The sequence below is a fragment of the Dermacentor silvarum genome, chromosome 5 (genome assembly GCF_013339745.2).
Source record: "Dermacentor silvarum isolate Dsil-2018 chromosome 5, BIME_Dsil_1.4, whole genome shotgun sequence".
Classification (NCBI taxonomy): domain Eukaryota; kingdom Metazoa; phylum Arthropoda; class Arachnida; order Ixodida; family Ixodidae; genus Dermacentor; species Dermacentor silvarum.
The window spans coordinates 5,863,631-5,885,856 of NC_051158.1; the positions used below are offsets into that span (position 1 = coordinate 5,863,631).

At 45.0% G+C, this 22,226-nt stretch overlaps 2 protein-coding genes across 2 annotated transcripts in view; one reads left to right on the forward strand and one right to left on the reverse strand.

Moving 5' to 3' along the window:
• Window positions 1–21,791, reverse strand: part of LOC119452843 (RAD50-interacting protein 1) — a 33,596-nt gene extending 11,805 nt beyond the window's left edge. Inside the window, exons 1-12 of the mRNA XM_037714795.2 lie at window positions 21,547–21,791; window positions 21,161–21,405; window positions 18,909–19,082; window positions 16,934–17,068; window positions 16,192–16,327; window positions 15,092–15,205; window positions 13,699–13,921; window positions 9,108–9,245; window positions 6,610–6,809; window positions 5,269–5,350; window positions 3,686–3,911; window positions 1,685–1,865 (exon numbers count right to left, since the gene is read on the reverse strand). Of these exons, the coding sequence (XP_037570723.1) occupies window positions 1,685–1,865; window positions 3,686–3,911; window positions 5,269–5,350; window positions 6,610–6,809; window positions 9,108–9,245; window positions 13,699–13,921; window positions 15,092–15,205; window positions 16,192–16,327; window positions 16,934–17,068; window positions 18,909–19,082; window positions 21,161–21,405; window positions 21,547–21,666 (1,974 nt within the window). The 5' untranslated portion in view covers window positions 21,667–21,791. The remainder of the gene's footprint in view (window positions 1–1,684; window positions 1,866–3,685; window positions 3,912–5,268; window positions 5,351–6,609; window positions 6,810–9,107; window positions 9,246–13,698; window positions 13,922–15,091; window positions 15,206–16,191; window positions 16,328–16,933; window positions 17,069–18,908; window positions 19,083–21,160; window positions 21,406–21,546) is intronic.
• Window positions 21,792–22,005: 214 nt separating this feature from the next.
• The window catches only part of LOC119452844 (GTP-binding protein 1), a 29,140-nt gene continuing 28,919 nt past the window's right edge, over window positions 22,006–22,226 (forward strand). The window contains exon 1 of the mRNA XM_037714796.2: window positions 22,006–22,157. The gene's annotated coding sequence lies outside the window, so the exon portion shown is untranslated. The remainder of the gene's footprint in view (window positions 22,158–22,226) is intronic.

The window sequence follows — 22,226 nt, forward strand, 5'->3', positions numbered from 1 at the left end:
TTTATTTATTTGGTTGGCAATGCACAATTTCCATGATGTTGGAGACAAGAAGTGACATCAACTTACTGAGCGACTGTACATGTAACCTTTTGGATTACCTTTTGAAGATTTGTGTTTGCATGTGCATAACGAAACTATGAATGCACATGAGCGTTGATGTCTTGAAAGTCTCGAAGCTAAATGCATTATTGATTTACCGATTTATTTTGCTGACACGATTGCCATGGGACTACAGACAAAAGGTGAATTCAATGGTCACCTGACTAAAGATCTAGCACCACAATATATAGTAGATTCACTACATGACAACAGACAACACTGGGGGAAAAAAAAAAGAAACAACATAATGCATCAAGGTGAGCAAAACAGTATGTTCTTAAATACATAAACAGGATTGAACCTTCTTTGGCAACAAAAATCTATGTTCAATACAGAAGCTAATACACGGTATACATCCGTGAAAAAGAAGCTGAATAGGGCAAAAGAAAGAAAAAAATACGTGCAACACGCTAGTATTTTGTTACTGCACACGCAATGAAGCCAATTGATTGTAAGAAACAACTAAGCACAGTAAAAAAATATGCAACTTCAATTGCTTCCTAAAACCCAAGACGAGGGAGACAGCGTCCTTAAAGGTAAACTAAAGAGAAAAATAAACTGAGCTGCATTACTAAATTACCCTTCTACAATACCAGAAAAAGCCACTCTTAGAAAGCAAGCAGGCTTGATAAGCCAGAAAAGCATAAACAAAAGATGGGTGCAGAGGCCATCTTGAAGATGACTGAAGCACCTGCATCCATGCGCCACCGCTGCTTTTGCTAAGTAGCGCCAATCTTGGATGTGCGCCACTGTTCCCCTATTCGTCATTCACACTAGCTCCGCTTTTGCAATTTCCACTTCTGGGGTTTCCGTTTCCGGTTACTGAACTTTCACTTGTTCCACGCTCGCTCCTCTACGGAGCAGTAGCAGACGGCAGTGACGGCGCTTCCGCTCGGAACCAGAAGCTGGGATTGCGTTAGTCTGCTTGACACCGGAAGCTGAGGGGATCAGCGAGGGAGGAGTGCGGAGGAGGAGGGTACACTGGCAGTACTTAGCCTGGTCAGTGGAAACATGCATGGAGGTGGTTTAGCCATGACGTCGTGGGTTTTCATGACATCCGCTTGGGTATAGTGAATGTTTTACTGGCAAAGATGGAATACGTTATATTTTAAAAGGGCAAAACACTGTACTTAGCAAGTTTCAAGAATGTGTAGCAAGCCGCAATGGCCCAAATATAAGATACGTACATTGTACATTGAAATCTGTGATGCTACACTGACATATCGGTGCTGGGATTTCAAAGCAAAATTTAAAAAATGAAACCTTATCCTTCACTTCCTCTCTAATAATCAACCTACTACAGCAAAACCATCAAAAATAAAGTTTCGAAGGAACACTTTATCAGTCTAAGCTGAGTTAGTGCTTGTCTTTAGTGACCCTGTAAGGTTAGTACTAGCAGACGCGTATTTAAGGTCAAATGAAGCATCGTGTAACAAGCCATTAACTCAATGACAGTTTTGGAAACGGCAGACAAGTTGCTTTGATGAACAGAAGCAATGTGCACGAGTGCTTGTAGAATTGATGCCTACAAGCCTATCCGTTACACGAGAAGATGTTTAGAACTTGAGATGTTACGAGCACCGACCTCTTCGTACAAGAACAGGCTGATGCCTCGCGCGGCTTCTTGCCAGAGCGTGTTGAAGAGCGGTGCAGCGAGGGCCTCCTGAAGCTGTTGAAGACTGGACTGCAGCCAGCTGAGCATGGGGAAGGCAGTCGGCGTCAGGCCCGCGTCTTCCCTGTCGTTCAGCGACGGCATGCAGAACCACCTGCACATCATGTGCCGGATATAGCAAAAACCTGAGTCTCTAACAGGACGTGGACTGCAGGCAGAGTTGAGAGTTTCGAAAATTCAAAGTGCTGTCTACAATGCAACGGTACAGGCACATTACACTCCACGTTTTCACAATGCTTTGCAAGGTGTCTGGTTTCTGTGAAACATGTCATTAGTGTTCAAAGATGTACTCACATGACATTTTTTTTTTTGTGCATATATGAAAGTTCAAACCCTCTGAACCTTAGAAGACACAAAGGCAAGTGTCAGAGTGCCCTAAATAAATTACTATAATGTTTATTTCGATGAACCAGTTTTGGTTTTGGTTCCCAGTACATCGACGCTTCATGACACATGAAACACTACTTCGGACTGCTCGTGCAGTCACTGCAGTAGCCACAGGCGAGTGAACCTAGGAGAAAGGCACATAGCACTCTTCTTTATTTCTTTTGACGGGCAATGTCAACATACCCAGCCTTATTGCGACATACAGTCACTGCGACATACAGTCACTGACGGATTGTTTGGACTCCAAAAATTTGGACTCGTTGGATATTCTGGACTTCATAAATGCACCGTCAGGGTTCCCATAGAGCTAATGCATTTTCGCGACCGATTTTACGGATGAATTTAGGCCCCAAAGTTCTATTTTCCCGACTATATCGCTCATTCCGAGCCGCACTACCTGTTCTTGGAGGCCGGCATGCTGGATTTCCCACTGGCTTGCCCAAGCTTGGCTTCCAGTGGCCTGCTCTATAGCCTCCAAGATTGAGAGACGCATGCTATCAATAGAGAGCGCGCGTCATCATCCTGTCTTGGAGGCCATGCCCTCTCTTCCTTAGCTGACAATACGCACTAGGGGACCGACACTTTTTCTCTTTTATTTCTTTTTTCGGTCAGCACTATCGTCATAACCACTTTGCAAAATATGTTGTTTATCATTGTCATTATTATTTTTTTTTTAAGTTCAGTTGCTATTTTGTTCATGGTGTGTGCGCCTCAGAGACGTGTGCGGCTTCACATTTGTGCGATCAGCGCCACCTCCTTTGCCTTCGCGAGAGCCAAATGGTGTGAAGCGTGGCCTCCTCGATCAGCTCCATCAGCGCACCGTTGCTGAACCGTTACGGAGTTAGCACAATTACACTTCTCCGCTGGGCTACGCGCCGAATGGGAAGGCCGGAGCTGATCACGGAGGTCACGTGAGAAGTAACAAGGCTCGTTTCTTCGATCTCTATGGCGATCTCCGTTAGCGGAGATCGCCAACACGGTGACGCTCTTGTCGACTGTATACGGAGAAGACGTCAGTCTTGCGCAGATCCAAGCTAATCTGATCGCCTCCAAGAGTAGTATGAGGCAGGGCATTATTAAAGATTTTTCCATGCCACTCTAAGTCTAATAAATTTTCTTTTTTAGGGTGAACGAGCTTTTCACACTGTTTGATTTTCCGGACTATTTTTCGGTCACCATGAAGTCCGGAAATAGGGTCGGCGACTGTAACATGAGCAAATCTTGTTCTCTGTCATGGAGTTACAATGAAGTCGATGATCCTGGGCACCACAATTTGAGCGCAATTTTATTATCAAATTGAATTATTACCGTAGAAGTGCTTCCGATCCTTCATACTTGCTATGTCTCACCATTTTGCATGCAAGAATCATGCGGTACGATTTCTACAACTCCAAAAATATGCGCCAGTGCTTCTTTAATAGACAGCCTCCAGACTTTGCTTGGCGCCCATCGAAACGTTAGACACAGACATGCTTCTCCCGTCATCTGCGAGCGTCCCAAACACATGCAAAGGAAGAAGTTACTCACTTCTCGCGCCGGTAGGCCTTGCTCTTGGCCTTGAAGTCAAGCACCAGCTCGTCAACGATGGCAAGCACGGTGTCCGTGTACAGCTTCTCGAGCAGCTGCGACACCTCCTCGAACACCGACTCCTGCAGGGTGCCGTACTCGGCCATGGGCACGAGCTGGCTGCTCTCGTCCGACGGCGTCTCCGAGGCCGCCAGAAACAGTGCCTCCTCGGGGTCCACCATTTCCGCTGGGGACAGCCATGCGCGAGGAATAAAGGATGATAAAAAGTAGTTCCAGCAGATCCCATCTACGATGATTGTCTAAGTTATGCAAGAGCATTTGCACGACACACAAACACACACACTTTATTCCGACCTCTATTACATCATAGTTAACTTCATCTTTTGCGCCGAAGACAGTCATCACAAGACTATGCATGCTGAAGTATGATATGTACAATTCCGGGCCCCAAGTCAACTGCTAGTGTGCCGTTTAGAGCTGGAAGTTGGGCTAGTTAGTTTTGCGTTAAGTGCATTACAAGAATATCCAGCGAAAAAAACCTTAGGACAGGAAGCAGGTGGACAGAAAGGCGCTGTCTTGTCTACCTGCTTCCTTTCCTAGTGTTTCTTTTTTTTCGCTGGAAATTCTTGTAATGCACTGTTAGCGAGGCACCGAGGATAGCCAATCGCTTACCATTCGCTTACCATGCTGCAAGCCCAGGTGAGATTTCTTGCAGGGGACTAAATTTTCGTCACTGCTTTAAAATGCAGTCATCGTTTCGAGGCTAGACAGATGATACCCAGCCAGGCTAAAGTGAGTGGAGATAAGCGAAGATTGCTCTTGCATTAATAAACTCAACGCTGAGCTAATCTATATTTGGCTTCGTGCCTGGAAGGCAATGCTGCAGAGCGATCATAGAACTCTCACTCAGCCCATTTTGCAGTGCAGACGTCGCCTATCTTCAATTCTTTCTACGTAATAACTACTCTGTATATAAAACACTACAATGTGTGGATGTAAGGTTACTTATGTTGAATCACATACTATTTGGGCTACATTGTGTTTCCAGCCTACACGGCATACTATGTTTCGGTCATGAGAGCCAGTGGCATGCTGTGGCCACTGGTCGCAGAAACGTATTGCTCCACTCATTCGGTGGCAAATAGGCTCATATCTGCGATGCCTTCCATATAGCAATTACGCACGGTCTTGTGACACAAGAGTATGAGACTTGATGTGACATTGAATCCCATAATGCATACCTACCGTATTTATTCGATATAAGGCAAGGGTACCAGTTGGAGGACCCAAGAAAAAAAATGATCTTATAGTGTGGCTTCACGACATCGCGTTGTGCGCTGCCATGAAGCCACACCTAAAGGCAAAATTCGCGTATATGGCAGGGGGTGACTTCAAGGCTAAATATTCTGGGAAAAAAACATCGCCTTATATTCGAATAAATACGGTATATCTTTGTTTCATATCTGACGCACTATTTTTTTATAGCAAATGCGAGCAGCATAAGAAAAGTCTCTGAGGCTCTCGTAGTGTTGCCTGCTACATATGGAACAGAGAATAGAGGCAGGACAAAATGAGTCACTCACAATTGGCCTGTTTTGTACTTTGCCTCTTCTGCTTCTCCTTCTGCTGCATCTCGTTACAGGCTTCCAGAAGTTCGACGAAAAACTGCAAGAGGAAATCGTGCTTTAGTGTTAGTATTGGTCGATGGTGAGCTGTACTCTTGCATACGCTAAGCCCTTCAGAGGAAGCTTTAGCTCGGAGGCGCCCACCAAAATACATGGAAACAGAGAAATAGTTTTTCTCGGCAGCCCCCTGTACCAATTCTTATGCGGTTTGTTGCATTTAAGGGAAACTTAAAATGTAGTGACTGCAGGGAGCAGATATTTTTATTCAGGCCATCAATATGCAAACAAAACTGTTAAAAGTTAAAAAAAAAAAAAAAACTTATGAACCACGTTTTCAACTATGCAACTCAGTAATAAATAGTAATATTACAATTCTCTAAAGCACTACAAAACTTGATATATTATATACCACTCTTAAATATGCCACTCATTTGTGAATAGGCCTTGCGAAAAAAGCTTTCTCTATTAAACACAACAAATCTAATTCAAATCAGTTTAGCGGTGATCTCATGAGAACATTTCAGCGTTTTACATGTATTTGAATAGTGAACTCAGTGCCAACCCAGAGTTAAAGCTACCTCTTAAGAAATTAAAATTGAAAGTAAGACAGCACGTACCATGCTGTGCTAAAACATCCGAGGGCTACATCTATACATTGCCTAAGAACTCTTCTAATATTTTCTGTTTTCTGCTTATTTTCAAGGTCATCAGATGCCCCCCCCCCCCCCCCCCTGCAGTATAATGGTGGTTGCATTATAATCCTGCAAATACAACACCTCTTTGCCAATGCAGCCTTGTTGACAAAACGTATGCTACACACTGCTCACATGCTAAAGGCCACATAACAAAAGGCCACATGATTACTGGGTGGCCAGCGGCTGCTTATGGACTGAAACCATGTTACTGGTGGTAACTGTCAGGTCCCCCTGACAGTTCTTACTTAAAGACCTCCTTCTGTATTATACACATTTCATAACAAAAAAAGCAATAACACTTCAATAAACACAAACCTGAACTTGAAGAATAATCGATTGATTTTAATGTTCAAAACCTACACACAGGATATGATAGATGTCATAGTGGTAAGGGGGGCCTCTGGATTAATTCATAGCACCTGGTGTTCGTTAATGTGCACCCCAAAAAACGGTACGCGAGCATTTTTGTATTCCACCCCTATCAGAGCAAGGCTGCAATCACCGGGACCAAATCCTGTGACTTTCGTGCTTGGCAGCAGAACGCCACAACCAATAGAGCAACTGCAGCAAGTTATATGATATGAACAACGCCTATACGACTGACCGGCTGTATGCTCCACTGGGCCAGCACTTGGACCACGTAGTGGGCGGCGTTCACGATCGGGCAGATGGCGACCAGGTTCAGCTCTTCCAGCCGTGCTGTCAGGATCTGCTGCAGGCACAGCCTCCAGTCTTCTAGAAGTATCTGCTGCAGGCTCACAAACTTGAGCCGGTGATAGGGTTGCTCGAGGTGCCGATAACGTTCTGCAGCGAGGAATTGAGATACGAATTTTTCGAGGGTCGTTAGGGTGCTGGCTGGGGCGAGTAAGGACGAGACACAAAGAAGGAATGGCATGAACGTGGGCATGTGCCAGCTTGTACGTTGTGCTGTTTTTTATACAGTCAAACTCGTTTATAATGAACTCGATTAACCCGCGAAAAGCGGTCGTTGTATCAGTTGTTCGTTATTTGTGGACTGACCCTTCAAAACACACAAAAATTATTGGCAATGAAGCTGGCGTTGGCAGTAATGATTTGACAGTGGTTTGATCCGAAATTTGAATTTTCCGTGTCTTCATTTTTGTTCTTTACACTTTCCCGCATTTAGCTGCAAGTGTCTGTTAAAAAGATCATCTAAAAAGCAAAATTCGGCGTCGTTGCTATTTAAAAATGCCGCCTGGTCGGGCAGCATTTTGTCCTAGCGTTCTAGTTGGCTGAAAGTGGAAACTATTGCGGCATGCCGGCATTTTGCAAAGGGGATGCCGCTACAGCTGAAGCATGGGCCACACGCGTACCTAGAGCCGTGAAGTTACATTTTCAATGTCGCTTCGGCCGAAAACATATGAAGCTTGAAAGGTAGAACGCTAGAACGCTATCATAAACCGTTATCAGCAACAACGTAAATGAAGCCTCGGCGAACTAAGATCTCCCAATAACGGCGTAGTAATTGCCGAATCACTGCAACTTTGCGTGGCAGCAGCACGTCGTGCCCCATTTATGCCGACTCGTGGTGCGTGGACATCGACAGCAAAGATAAGATAGCAACACGTGAGCGGGCAATGGTCTAATTCGTCCAAATAGGCATAGTGCACACGGTGCCGAAAGAAATTCATCTTAAGTTCAAGCCCATGCTTGACTTAATATAAATGACGGCTGGCGTGAACGTGCCCAAGACGCTCATTGCGTTTCCTTTGGTGCGTTCATGACAGGCGTCATTTAAATCAAGTCAAGCTTGGGCTTCAAGTTAAGATGCATTTCTGAATACGGGAGTAACAGCGGAAAGGGGTCACTGTCACGGGACATAAAGTGTATTCCTCAATTATACACGGGCGCACCTGCTGCCTCCTGTCCCAGTACAAGCACCGAGATGCCTAAAGTGATGCATAATGCCGGTTTCTGAAAGTCAGCTTCATCACAGTACAGCAAACGGGCCACTATCATGGGACATAACATGTGCTCCTTTATTATACAAGCACGGACCTGCTGCCTCCTGTTGCATTAGGACGGAGACGTCGAATAATTGTGCTATCAGGCCTTTAAAGCCATTTAGACCTTGGCTGTGGTGATTTGAGTTCTTGAGGGACAGTTAAGGGATGCATTCATGTCTTCGGACTGTCTGAATTTTCTGACGTTTTCGTGGTCCCTAGGGAGTCTGAAAAGTCAGACGTTGACTGTATATCAATGCACGTTTGTGTTTTTTGTTTCTTATTTCCTTCAAAGATTTAGTTGCATAGGAATTTATACGTTAAGTAGTGCCAATAAATCTTAGCTAGGAGTCACTGCTGTGTGCGTGCGCCATTCTATCTTTGTGTATCGTTTTTGTGTGCGCTGTTTGTAGAAAATTATGATGCTCACTTTCACAGCCTGCAAGGTAGTTCACCAGCAACAGCTATCAAGACATGCAGTATTTCAAAGATGGCACACTCTGGGCAAATAGGATGAAAATCATGCAACTTTATTATTACTGTTATCTTAAGTTATGTACAGTATAATGCATTATTAAATTAAAGAAAACAGCTTGTTAAAACTGAAGATAATATAACATACATTTCTTCAACTTTTTGGGGAAAAAAGTGGTTGACTGATGTGAAGCATTTGACAAGCGTACATTATTAAAATATTATAATTTACATGTTTTCCTGTGAAATGTGCTCTAATCAGTGCTGATGTACTATAGCAGTGAGGCGTCCCCTTTGATAGTGGGCCATATTGAGTAAATTTTAGTTCTCGGAACGGCTTGTTAGCAATTATCATACAATTTCTACAATTATCATACAAGTTAGCCATTGAATCATTGCCGCAAAGTTAAGGTTCTGTCTCTAACCCACTATTTTGACAGCTGAAGCCAGTTGTCACTCAGCCGACCCATACATTAATAGAGAAACGCGAATCAGCTAGTCTTGCATTAAGTAGGGCTAGCTTTTTGATTGGCCTAGCTTAGCACATCTGATGCAACAAATGTATCACCACACGTGGTATTCCAACCACAGGAATGCCCCACCTACACTATGAACTGAACGAGCAAAAAGTAAACATTCCAAGATGGTGGCAGGACTTCTTCACCTGTCATAGCGGACAGGATCATCATGAATGCTTCAGCACACTCCGGAACTTTGAGGTCGTCAACGTCACCGTCCATCGGGAACTGTGGCTTCCACGCCGTCGGAGACGACAAGAGGACGTCGCGCTTCTCGTCGGCGTCTGCATTACCAACAACACACTACACTGCAAACAAACAAACACAAGGCTATTGTTGTGCTTAAAGTTCTAAGATGGGCTAGTTTGTTTACGTGCAACATGGAGGAAAGAGAGCAGACGACAGAACAAGGCTCCAGTTAATTAAACTTTTCGGGCAATTCGATCTTGATCAATGATCCCTGCTGGTGCCTATAGACTTCGTTAGGCCAAAACTTTCGTTATTTCGATCCCGAAATTGGCCATCGCCAGATAATTCAAGCTTCACCGGTCAGTTCTTGCGTGCCTGACACAACGATAACCCCAATAGCGGCAGCATCTGTCTAGGCAGCACTTAGGGGTCAGTGAATTCATCGAACATGTCACCTCCCGCAGAAAATGGCTATTTTTGGCTTGCCTCAAGAAGATCATTAAGCGAAAACGGTATCTCGTAACAAGTGATTACAATATTCACCCAATTATATTCAGCATTTTATTTCCCCAAGAAAATTGGTTATGAAACCAAAACCGCGCTTTGCTTTCATATTGCCAGTGCAAGACAGGCTAGTGTCATCGCCATGGCCATCACAAGATGGAAACGGAAGTTCTCAACGTAGCTACAGTGTACTAGAATAGGGGTATTGCGCTCACTGCGCACAGCGGCAACCGGGAGAGGGGAAGCCGCCGATGTCAACGACGGGTGCTTTCACTAAGACTCACCAGGCGTCGCTACCGTCGAGACCAATGTAGCGTCCGCGACCGCATGTGCACCCTTTCCTGCGCACGTGCTTCGACTTCGTGGTGCTCGCTGTACAAGTACGCATCATCTCTTCTTTGCATGTACTTTCAATATGCGATTTTGATCGTGCCGATATGGTGTGCGAGATTTGTGAGTGGGATTGACTCTTCCGAAAAATGCGTGTACAACGTCAAAACCATTGCTACGCACCGGGCTACAAGACGGGCTACGTGTTCAAGAAAGATTCTCCTAAAATCGCGTTGTTCAGCGTGCCGAAGGATCCAAGCAAAAGAAGGGAATGGGAAAGAAACCTTCGACGATCGGACAAGCCCTTGGATGACACCAGCGCTGTATGCGAGCTACACTTTGAGCCACATTTTGTGCTTCGAGATTATGCGCATTTTATACAGGGTCAGGAAGTTCGTCTCCCTCGTGGGAAGCCAGCGCTGGACATTAACGCTGTTCATTAAGACTTCCTAGTATTTCTCAACCAATGGGAGCGACATGCAAAGCACACAAGAAGATTCTTGAGCGACTCCACTGCTACTGGTCTCCGTGTTACGATAACTAGCACAATAGGTCTGCTTACGTATGTCACTGAGAAACTGAACTACAAGTACCTAATGACATCCAAATTAAGCCAGGACCCTTTAGAAAATTTATTTGGAATCATTAGACAGTCATCAGGCAGCAACGAACACCCAACCCCGACCCAGTTTTTAATAATAGTCAACTGCCTTTCGTTCTATGGACTTGTGAAGTGTGTTTCTGAAGGTAACTGCGAGGAAAACGCACTAGCCTCACTGCTAGATATTTCAGATGAAGAAAGGACTGAGCCATGTCGGAGCCATAGCCAACGCCAAACACAAGAGGCAACTAAAACGGCACAAGTGCGAGACCAAGACCAGCAGAGTGCAACGCTTGCTGATCATAATCAGCACATAGCAAAAAGCGATTCTCGCCTAATTTTTCATATTGCTGGGTATGTCGTGCGGAAGTGTGTCATAAAAGCAAGCTGCCAAGACTGCTTTGACCTCGTTACGATGCAAAAGCCAGACGAAAACTTTCAGCTTGCCCGTTATACGAGGTTCAGTGACAATGGAGGGCTCCTGTATCCATCTGCAAAACTTTATGGTTTCGTGCAAAACCTTGAGGACCTCTTTACAGAGTGTTTTAGTTGCACCAAGCTGTTTGCTGACAGTGTCCTGGACATGCTGGAAGTGGTGCGAGCAAGGCTTCATCGTGAAGTTGGTTACACACTTCACTCTGAAAAATTGACAAGAGACATTATAAGGTTTTATGTTGTTGTGAGAATTCACTTCTATGTGAAAGGACTCAACTCGGAGTGTTCACAGAAAAGAGAGAGGGCTAAACATTTAAAGTTGAGCCGTACTTGAAAGCGTAGTACAAAAGTTGCGGCATGCTTATTTGAAAACTTGAATAAACAATCAATCTCCTCTGCATGATTTGTGAGGTTGTCCGAAATTCTGTTGTTTCTATTTTTATATTGCATGACGTATTGTTATTGCAGTCATGGCGGCACGTGTGAAAACTGGGAGCGATGCGAATTCCAGGACCATAGAGGTGGCTGTTACATTGGTACTTTAAGTGGCGCTTGAAGTCAATTTGTATTGAACAACTTTACGAGCGCGCTCGAGAAAAGCAAAAGGTGATTCGTAGTCAAGCACATATGTAGGCCACCGTGTAACAGTATTTGATCTGGATTAAGTTCAATCAGCTTTGACTCAATGGCACTTGAAATTGCCCATTTTGGGAATAAAAAAAATTAAATTAGGAGGTTTTACGTGCCGAAAACCACGATCTGATTATGATCGAGGCACGCCATAGTCGGGGACTCCAGAACATTTTCTTAGCAGCCCAACACCATAGCCACTAAGCAACCACGGCGGGTGAACAGGCCCATTTCGGGAATCAAATTGCAGTTAGGTGTGAGCATTAAAAGTGTTCGGAGGGCTTTGGTTCAGTTTCATAAAAGCACAAGGACTTAGCAGATCGAAACAGAACCTCAGCAGGAAATGCAGAATAAGCAGCTAATCGAATAACACCGCACGCTTATAAGCTTTCTTGCTGCGTATCTCCTCAAATTGCCGAACTTTTCGCGCAATACATGCCCGAAACGTGCGTGTCAGCGCAAAACGCGATGCCACTGTGATTAGACCCACCTTTGGCATGCAGAAAAAAAAAATATGATTGTCACTTCACTTTGTTTTCCTGTCGAAAAATATTAAAGGACGCGCCCCACAGGCGCGCGGTACATAGGCTGCCGGTGCCTCCCCGTTCCCCTGTTCTATTGCATTCGCAAGCAGCGCCACCACGCGGCTCCATTTCCTAGGTGACATCGGCGGCATCAAGCGCCCGCCGCCCGTGAGCGCACTACCCCTATTCTAGTACACTGTAACGTAGCATAACGACAACGTGTTGCTTTCAGTCGTTAATTATAAAAGCTCATTCAAAATATAAGTTATTTTACGAGCTAAGTTAGCAGCAACAAGTCACATTACATGTTTTCGGCAATCCCAAGAAATGTATGAATCGCAGGATGAGCTAGTGAATTGATTAGCACAGGTGAGAGGGGACTATCCCATTTGTGGTGGTTGTAGTCATTTAATAAATTCAGTATATCAAACATACAACAAAGTGTATGGAGGATGAAATGTGGTTCATAGACAGCGATAAAATGCTGTCTGAGAGTGATGGAGACTGACATTGAGTGTAATTAATTTCCATTCTGTGAAGATAAAGCTTGCTGTATGTGCGAGTGAAAGCGCGCGCTTTCACGGAGAGTGAACGCACGGCAGAGAGCAAACGCGACTTCTTCCATCGCACGAAAGGCCGTGAGGGGACAAGAAGGAGGGAGGGAGGGGAGGCAACGTTTAGCTGCGGCACTAAATGCGTATCTTGCGACCAGGCACAAGGGGAACTGGCGACTTAATCACCTACGCGAAAGGAGTAAAGCGGGAAGGCAGCGCGGGAGGAAGGGAGTGCAGCTTTTGCTCTGCGAGCAATTAACTGCGAACTTGTACTTTGCGCGGCGACACGCAGTTGCACGTGGACCGTATCTTGAAAGCGATCTCCGCATGGCTCTTACCTTTGTATGCACTGTGCTTTTGCCGCTCAGTTCACGTTGAAGCCATAGACCGCACGAACCTTTGCTCGCTGCTGCTGGCGCGCTTGCTCATGCCAGCGTTTTGACAGCGATTGTGTGCGAGTTTAGTGTGATCTATTCATGTTTGCTTGTGCGCACTGACACCATGCTTGTTAATTCAGTTAGTGAGCGAATGTGTCCAACTTTATACAGCCGATAAAACTACTATCCTTACTCTGTATAGCTCGCTACTAATTTGCTATTGCAGTTGATGCTTCGCCTTTTGGGTGAAACTGCGTCTTTGTTTTTTTTTATTCATTCAGTTATTTATTGTTATAATAAGTTCTTACTGTGCCCATAAACTGTGAACAAATACTGGGAAACTGGCACCATCTAAGTGAACTCCCGGTTCAGCATAATTACATCAGCACCATCACCTTTGTCTCAACTGTACATTCATGATGATAAATTTTTTTGCCCTATTTTATTTATTTATTATTATTATTAGTTCTTACTGTGCCCGTAAACTGTGAGCAACTACCGGGAAACTGGCACGCCATAAGTGAACTCCCGGCTCGGACTAAAAAATACAGGAAACTATGGCAGAGAAATTAGCACAGGCCATGTCCACGTACATTTCTTCTCCAGAGCAATCCAACGAATGAAGCAGTGGTCGGCGGTGAGCACGTTGAGGATGCACGGGTAGAAAGGAGGGTAGCCCTGACTCCGCAGCTCCCGGTCGAACAGCAGCACTTCCTCGATGGCGTGCGTCAGCAGCTGATCGTCGGCGAGCAGTGACGGCAAGTCCATCTGCAACTTGTGAATGCCGATCTGGACCAGTCCCCGCATCAGCTCCAGCTAGAAAGAGAGTCGGAGTTGGCGGTTGCAGCGCAACCAAGCATAGTCACTAAAAATAACCGCTTGCATTTTTATGTTGATACTAGTGTGCATTAGGTGACTGCGGCACCTCGGCCACCTGAAGGCCGAGTCCAAAGATCACTCTCTGGAATGGAAACAATGTGGCAAAGGAGGAATGGTTAAAAAATGACAAATCTAACTTTAATAAACTACAACATAGGAAGCTGTGCATTACTAACAGATGCACCGTGAAGAAACTTTTGTCATTAGTCACGTGTACGTGAGACATTATCACACATACTTGTAGGTGCCTAGGTGACAGTCAAGTATGCTTTGTTTAGTCACTAAATATGTATCGCCCACTTTTTCTCTCTTGACCATGTAATCAGCTAAGTGTTTGTCATCATGGAAAATTTTATGCTGATGTGTGGTACAACGTTGCAACAACGTTGTGGCCAAGAATTAAGTGAGCATCCTCTTGACAGTGACGTAATTGTACACTGATGACTTAGCTAAAAAAGCGCACTTGAAAGACATGAACAGAAATTTGCAAGAAAAGAATGGCACAAATTACTGACAGCTATTCCTGGTTTCTCACTCAATGATGCGCTTCTCGTAAATGCATCTGCTTGGAAAGCACCTTTGCGGAGAAAACAAAACAAGCAAGAAAGGATGCTGGACGATAACCACTGCCATGTGCTGTGACCATAAAACAAACTAAAATGCCCAGTAAGCGTCACATGCATTTTTTTGTTAAAATGCAGCGCTTTGTGTGAATCCTCAATTTGTGCATGTGTCTATGCGAGTTGTGTTTGTGTGTTCATTTGTTCATGTTCACATACAGTGACCCAAAATGGCATCGAAGAAGTTCATTGAAGAGTGGCACATGCCCTGTGGCATATACCCAGCGACCCAAATTCGCGCAAAAGATGTTTATTGAAAAGCGGAAAACACCTATTGTCACACAACCCATCACCCAAGTTGTTCCAATAGCTGGTTTCAAATCCTGTTTCCTCAGCACAGCAGCCGGATGCACTACCCACCAAACCATGGACTACCCAGTGACCCAAATTGGTGGGAAAATGGTTACAGATAGGTAGATAGACAGACAGCCCAAGAAAATGGGTCCACTACCCAAAGAATGCTAATTGCAGTAAAAAAGACACTCACCCTTGCCTGCATGCCTTCAACACCTGCCTTGACGAGAATTGCCTGGACAAATCGATCGCAGAACTCTCCATGGTCCGCAACCCAGGTCAGTATCTGGCTCAAGTACCACTCCGGCTGCAAAGGTTGAGTAACACTGCTGCGTGATGTGTCTGCTTTGCCTAGTTTTGTTATTGCACAACATGTTGTTTTATGTCTTAGAGCATTATGAGGCACACTGCAGAGGTGGCTTTCCTCAAGGCCTCCCACAGACTTTCGTTTCACAAAAGCTACGCCATTTGACGTGGCTCAACATAGGACAGCAATCATTAATTGAGGAGGCGTATGCTAGCTACAGACGCATCTAGCCTTGCAGGTATTGAGTTGGTGTATATGCACACATCTGTACTGTACTCCTGAAGGTGTGCCAGTTGCTGGCTCTGTTCTCTATGGAATTACTTAAATAAAACACAAACGCTATCTAAATATCCTCACTGGAACAAATATACGCCTTCAAGCGTATCATTCTTTTATTAAAGCAAATTCATTTCTTTTGAGTTTTCTGCCACTTTAAAACTTAACAGCTTTTTAAAATTCTTCCAACGGATTTCGCACCCGAATGTACATGTTCGTCGATGTCACGCAAGGGATTGGTGGAGTCTGCGGGTTTAGATGCAATGCTGTGTGTGAATTGGTTTAGACGCTTGTCACATTTCTTCGCCGCTAAATATTTTCTTGCCTTCTGGTCCGTGCTCTTGAAATTTACCCTTCTTCCATGGCAATACACATTTCAATGCGACAATTTGCAAACATATTCTTCATTACATTCACTGTTCCTACGGCACTGAGTGCCGTAGGAACTTCTGTGGTAACCTAGCTTCTGTGGTAACCAGCTTCTGTGGTAACCTAGTTTGATTCAGAAATGAAACAGTCCTAAAATGTTTTGCTATCAAGCTGGCTTGACAAGGGGGAACGGCCAACCTTATCAAAGAAAGCATTAGAAGATGGGAAAAGATAGGAAGGAATTCCCAGTGTCCGAGTGCTCCTTCCTATCTTGTCCCGTCTCCTAGTGCTGCCTCTCGGTGATAATGAACAGACTAGCCCGCCAGTCAATTCCTGCTAACCTTGTCAAGTCTGTTGGTCTGACGTTTCCCGGTAAAGTGGAAAAGGAAGCGCTTCTTCAGCGGTCGCAGCATCAGTTCCAAGGGTAGCACCGATGTGGTCGATCCGACGTCCAACTGTGAACCTTCCAGGCCTTCCCTGTTTAGTCAGGCATGCCACAAGTCAAGGACCAAGCCACCACTTGCAATCAACCAATCAATCAACGGAAACTTTATCACATGATAAGGAAACGTTCGTACAGAGATATTTGAACTGATAGCCTAAATGGCTCGACCTTACGACCTAAATGCGAGTTCTCGAGGTGTATCACTTTGAAGGAAAGCCTACGTTTGGGTGTAAAGCACAACGAACATGCTCAATCAGTTTGCACAGCCTGGATGTGTTGGCACCGGGAGGTGTTCAAAAAGCAATTTTTTATTTGGGGGCCTTCAATATATTCGGATACCTGGGATTCTCAGCATAAACCCAAAGCATGGTAAACAAGCATTTTTTTGCATTCTGCCCCCATTGGAATGCGGCCATCACAGCAGGGAATTAAACCAACGACCTTTAGCTCAGCAGTACAAAACCATAGCCACTTCGAAACTTAGCAAGAACTCACATGGTGATGCCTTGTGCCCCAAGAAGTCATTCAGAATGAAAAAGCAGAAAGCATACAGGAGTACTGCAACGTGTACATCAAAGCGAAAACTGCATAGCAGCATGTGAGAAAAACTTTCAAGACGTTAGAATGAAAAAGGATACGGCAGCTGGATCTTGTGGAGGTTGATGAAGCACTTCTCGAATGGAAGCAACAGCTCCGGCGTGTAGGAAACCGGCGCGCTGACGCCCGTGTTGAGGATGGGCCAGCCCATCGAATGCAGAACTTTGTTGAACTCCCTGCGTGCAACGAGAATCACCATTAAAATCAACTTGACGGAACTTGGAGAAGCAAAAGACATACCGTATTTACTCGATTGTAACGGACCTGCGATTGTAAGCGAGGGTGATCTTTCATTGCGTCACATGAAGAAAAAATAGATAAACCGCGAGAGTAACGCGAGGGGGGCGACTTTTTGTTGCTCAGCCAAAAAAAAAAAGAAGAAAACAGCTAAATTAATGCGAGACCTCTGGATGCATGAAAAAGTCGTAGTTTCCCCCAAGAGGCGAAGCATCAATTGCGATAGCAAATTAGTACAGAGCTATACGGAGTAAGGACAGTAGTTTTATCGCTGTATAAACTTGGACACATTCGCTTACTAACTGATCAACAAGCATGGTGTCAGCCGCACAAGCAAATATGAATAGATCACACTCGATGACCGCGCACAATCGCTGTCAAAACACTAGCGTGAGCAAGCGCGCCAGCAGCAGTGAGCGAAGGTTCGTGCGGTCTATCGCTTGAACAGAAACTGAGCGGCGAAAGCACAGTGCGTACAAAGGTAAGAGCCATGTGGAGATCGCTTTCAAGATACAATGTGCACGCCAGCCCGCAGCCGTGCAAAGTGCAAGTTGCAGTAGAGTAGAAGCCGCACCCCCTCTCTCCTTGCGCTGCCTTCTTGCTTTCCTCCTTTCACGTGGGAGATTGAGTTGCCATTTTCCCTTGCGCCCGGTGGCGAGATACGCATTTGGTGCCACAGCTAAACGTTGCCTCCCCTCCCTCCCTCCCATTCCCCCATCGCATTTCGCACAATGGAGACGTCGTGTTTGCTCTCCGCTGTGCGTTCGCTTTCCGTGAAAGCGTGCGTCCGTCGCACGCTTTCACATGCACATTTCACTTGTTGATTAGAATTGGGTGCATCATTGCACTTTTTAGACAACTTGAATTTTGGTATTTGATTGTAACATGAGGATCGATTCAGGTAGCAAAAACCTGGAAAAAAACTCGCGTTACAATCGAGTAAATACGGTAGCTAGCAATCAACAGGGAGACGATGCAACCACAGGAACAAAGAAAGAAAGGAAGGCCTGAATCACATGGCCGTGTCATTCCTTTCTTCTTTGTGAACTGGCACTGAACACCCCAAATCGTCGCCATCGCAAGCTGATACAAACAGGTGTTTTAGGATTTGCTCCAGACCTGCTCCAGACTTGGCGCTCTAAATTCAATGCAGCGGAATGGACTCTGCTATTCCTGTGCATTTAGGCTTGAGTACAGAATGTTCTACTTGTATATGGAGAAGCAGGGGTGTTGCAGTACACCAGACGCATAGCCTCCGAGATCATGGCAGACCATGCTTTAGCAAAACTGATGTAACATGACCGTACTAATCAATCAACCAATGAATAAAGATTACCTCTATTTATAAACTCATGAAATACAGTGGAATCTCGTTGTTACAATTTTGCATAACACATTTTTCAGGATAATACGTTTCTTTTTCCTTTCACAATAATACAATTTGGTTGGATAATACGTTCGATGATACGCTTTTTTTTCCAGTTCCCGTGAAGATCGTATTAACGAGATTCCACTGTACGTACAAAATACCTGGACCAATAGCCTATGTGGCTAGTCCAATGCATAAAATCACACTTTGGTCCACCATGCACATATTTGGTCAACAAGGACGTCATTCAAATGAACAAGCATTCATTAACGAAGGGTTATCATATTTGATAAAACACCATGTGCTTTAAAACATTTTTAATCAGTCTGTCTGCACTAAGATGATCAGTTGGTGAGTCCAGTGGTGAAAGCAAACAATCTGGCCAAACCATATAACAGAGGGCCACTCACTTTTCAAACTTATCCCTGAGAATTTGATGCCAGTAGAGGATGGTTTCCCGTAGAAAGTCGACGAGGTGTACGCAGGCCGAACCGCGCACTCTCTGCCATACTTGCAGCAGGAAGGAGAGGTGTGACACGGCTTGTTCGTCTTGGCCCTGACTCATCGCTTCCTCGATTGACTCGCTGCACCCAAACGAAGGTAAAACCTTTATTAACATCGAAAGGACGTTAAAAACTGTGGGCAGAAAGTCCACAACATGGCTTGACTGAGGTCTAAGATCACCAACAAACACTCAGCTTTTAGAGCACGAAATTAACGACTACAGGCAGATGCAAAATGTCATACCAGATATGACAGGTCATATAATTTTTGCGTGTTTGTGCACAATCAAAATAATAAAATCACACCTATACACAATAACACAGATTAAGTTAAAATAGCCGATTTAACATACTAAACTACACAGTGGGTTGTGTGGGATGCATATTATGAGGCGTGCTGCAGTGGAGGGAGCTCCGAATTAATTTTGACCTCCTGCGGTTCTTAAACTTGCATTTAAATTATTAAAGTAGATGAGCACTTTTGCATTTCGCTCCCATTAAAATGCGGCCTGTAACATAACTCGCGACCGCATGCTTAGCAGCAGAATGCCACAGCCACAATGACAATGATATAACACAATGACAATGACATGACACAATGACAATGATACACAATCTCAAAAGTGAACTACGCTTGCAGATAGACAGCATTCACAAATGTGAACACCGTTTATTTATATTTCTGCTCACAAAAGCACACGCACATTTAAACGTACACCTCAGGTATCAACACTTATTTCTTTTATATAACGCATGTGTTAATATAGTGCTTACAAGAAGATTGGAGAAGGGAATGTGATGCTGCACACTGCATCACAGAACACATTACATTCAGAAACATCTTTATTCTCACAGAATATGTTCTCTGTGCACTAATAATGCAGACATGTATGCACCAAGCATCGAAGTACAGTAATGTAACTTTCTTGCTCACCCCAGTGCAAGCATGTCATAGTAGCAATGCCTGATCGTATATTTCCTGAACAATCTGCAAAACAAGTTGCACAGGCAATGCATTCCACCTGGTAGCAAGTGACCGTAGCCCAGCTGGATGGGAGCGGCATGCAAAAGTGCTCCCATATTCTTATTTAGGCACTTGTTCAAGAACTCCAGTCGGTCATAATTAATCCCGAGCTCTTCCAACTACAGCATGCCTCATAATGCACATCCTGCACACCCCACTGTGTACTTCTGGGATGTTAAACTCGGAAATTTACTGGTGTTAGCATTAGGAGTGTCAAAGTAGAAAAAAGTTTGTGTGTGTGTGAAATGTGAAAAACTGGCCACATGGTAGAGGTTGGGAGGGGATAGGAGGGCTTAGATGAGCGTGCGTGCTTCTGTGTATTGTGCAAATGGCGGGGGCCTGCTCCGGACCACCGTCAGGATCGCACTTCACTTCTCGAAGAGGCAGGACGTGTGTCAAGTGCGCTCCTGAACAACACTTTGCAATGTTGTGAACGCGGTTTAAATCATGGATCCGGGACCTCAAAGAAGTGAGCCGTAATGCTAATGCATTTATCTAGCATTTACTGCTAAGTCACCATGGAATTTTAATTTAATCTGTGTTATTGTGTATAGGTGCGATTTTATCATATTGAAGCAAATTGGAATTGTCTGCCGCATGCTGTAAAGTTAAAGCTGGCCCTTTCACTGGTTAGACAGGAGCGTCAGTGATTCCCTCTTGTTGCACCTCTATCTGCTCATGGCTCATACTTGTTTGATATTAATAACTTTATTTTTTTCCCCTGTCCTTGGAGTCTTTCGAAACTTCTCTAAACACACTAACGCATGGGCGAAGTTCTGGTCTGAAATATCTTTTAAGTAAATATAGGAACGTGTACCAATTCACATATCATAAATATATTCCAATATTCTCTCGCTACAAGGCGATCCCAGTAGCCAGAGGATTCACCCATCCGCTCAATCGAATTTCGAAATAAAACCCGCCTAACGAATGTTTCGAGCAGAACACGAACCGTGATGTGACGTGAGCAGCGAGGTCTGCGAATACGCATTTTGTTCTTTTGAACACATTACAATAACACGGGTTACGGCAACCGGACTCGCGCGTCCATTCGCTCTGTCTGTCGAGACCGGTTGCGTCGTGCGAGACCGACGAGAAACAGAATAGCCGCCGTTGGTCGCGCACGCGAGCTCACCTGGTTTCCTCGATCTTGGCTATCCACTGCAGGTACTGCTTTAACCGCAGCAGCTTCTGGATGTCGGTGAGGGAGCTCTCGAACTCCTTCTTGACCAGGCTGGCATTGTCCAGGTGCGCCGACACGTCGTTCAAGATCTTGCCGTGCACGCCTTCGAGTATCTGCATCTTCTCCAGGGACTCTCGCGCGAAGCCGAGCAATCCCTTCAACTGGTCCGGATCGCCACCGCCTTTCGACGCCTTGAGCTTTCGTTTCGTTTAAGGGAAACGGAAAGAGACAAGAGCGCAACACGTGAGTTGCCGAAACGGCAACAGATTGTCCGACAGATCGCTCTCGCGGATACCGCGAAAAAAGAAAGATTAACAAAACGCTGCTGTGGTACTTACTCTCTGCTCGATCTCTTGCTTCCTAACCATCAGCGAAGCGTGATAATTCTTCGCCTTGCGCAGGTTTTTCACATCGTTCCCGAATTCGCGATTTAGGTCGTCCGCGACGTTTCGTTCCATTGTGGTTTTGATTCCTTCCAGTCCGTCTTTTCTCTTTCTTTCTCTCTGCGAGGTTTCGATCGACAAAATCGTGTTACAAGCTGGCGTTTCGTCCCAGCTAGCGCTAGGGAGCCGCCATGTTTAAAGAGAAGGCGCGCTGATTTGGCCACCGGCCTTTCGTCTAGTTGATTGACAGTTTCGTAGCTCAAAAACTATCTGTTTACAATAAAGCTCTCGAGAAAGCGCATTTCTTATTCGTTATTGCTGGAAATGTTGGTTGTTCCAGCGTTTGCGTTATTCATCTGAGTATCTGTTTGTATTACCAGGCTTATTTATTGCGCTAACGGGTCGGCGGCTTTGCAGTTTACTTCCGAGGTTCCATAGGTGTGCGCTTTCGCACACTTTGCGCTGAACGTGTGGCGGTGACGTTGAGCGGTGTTGTCCGAGCAAGTATTTTGCTTTTATTTTTGAAAGAAACTAGGAAAGCACGTTTTCATCTGGACGGCAGTACTGTAAGTTTGCCAGCGTCGCCCGCATTTGCGCGAAATGCCATCACTACTTTGCTTGGAGCGCGCTTTGCT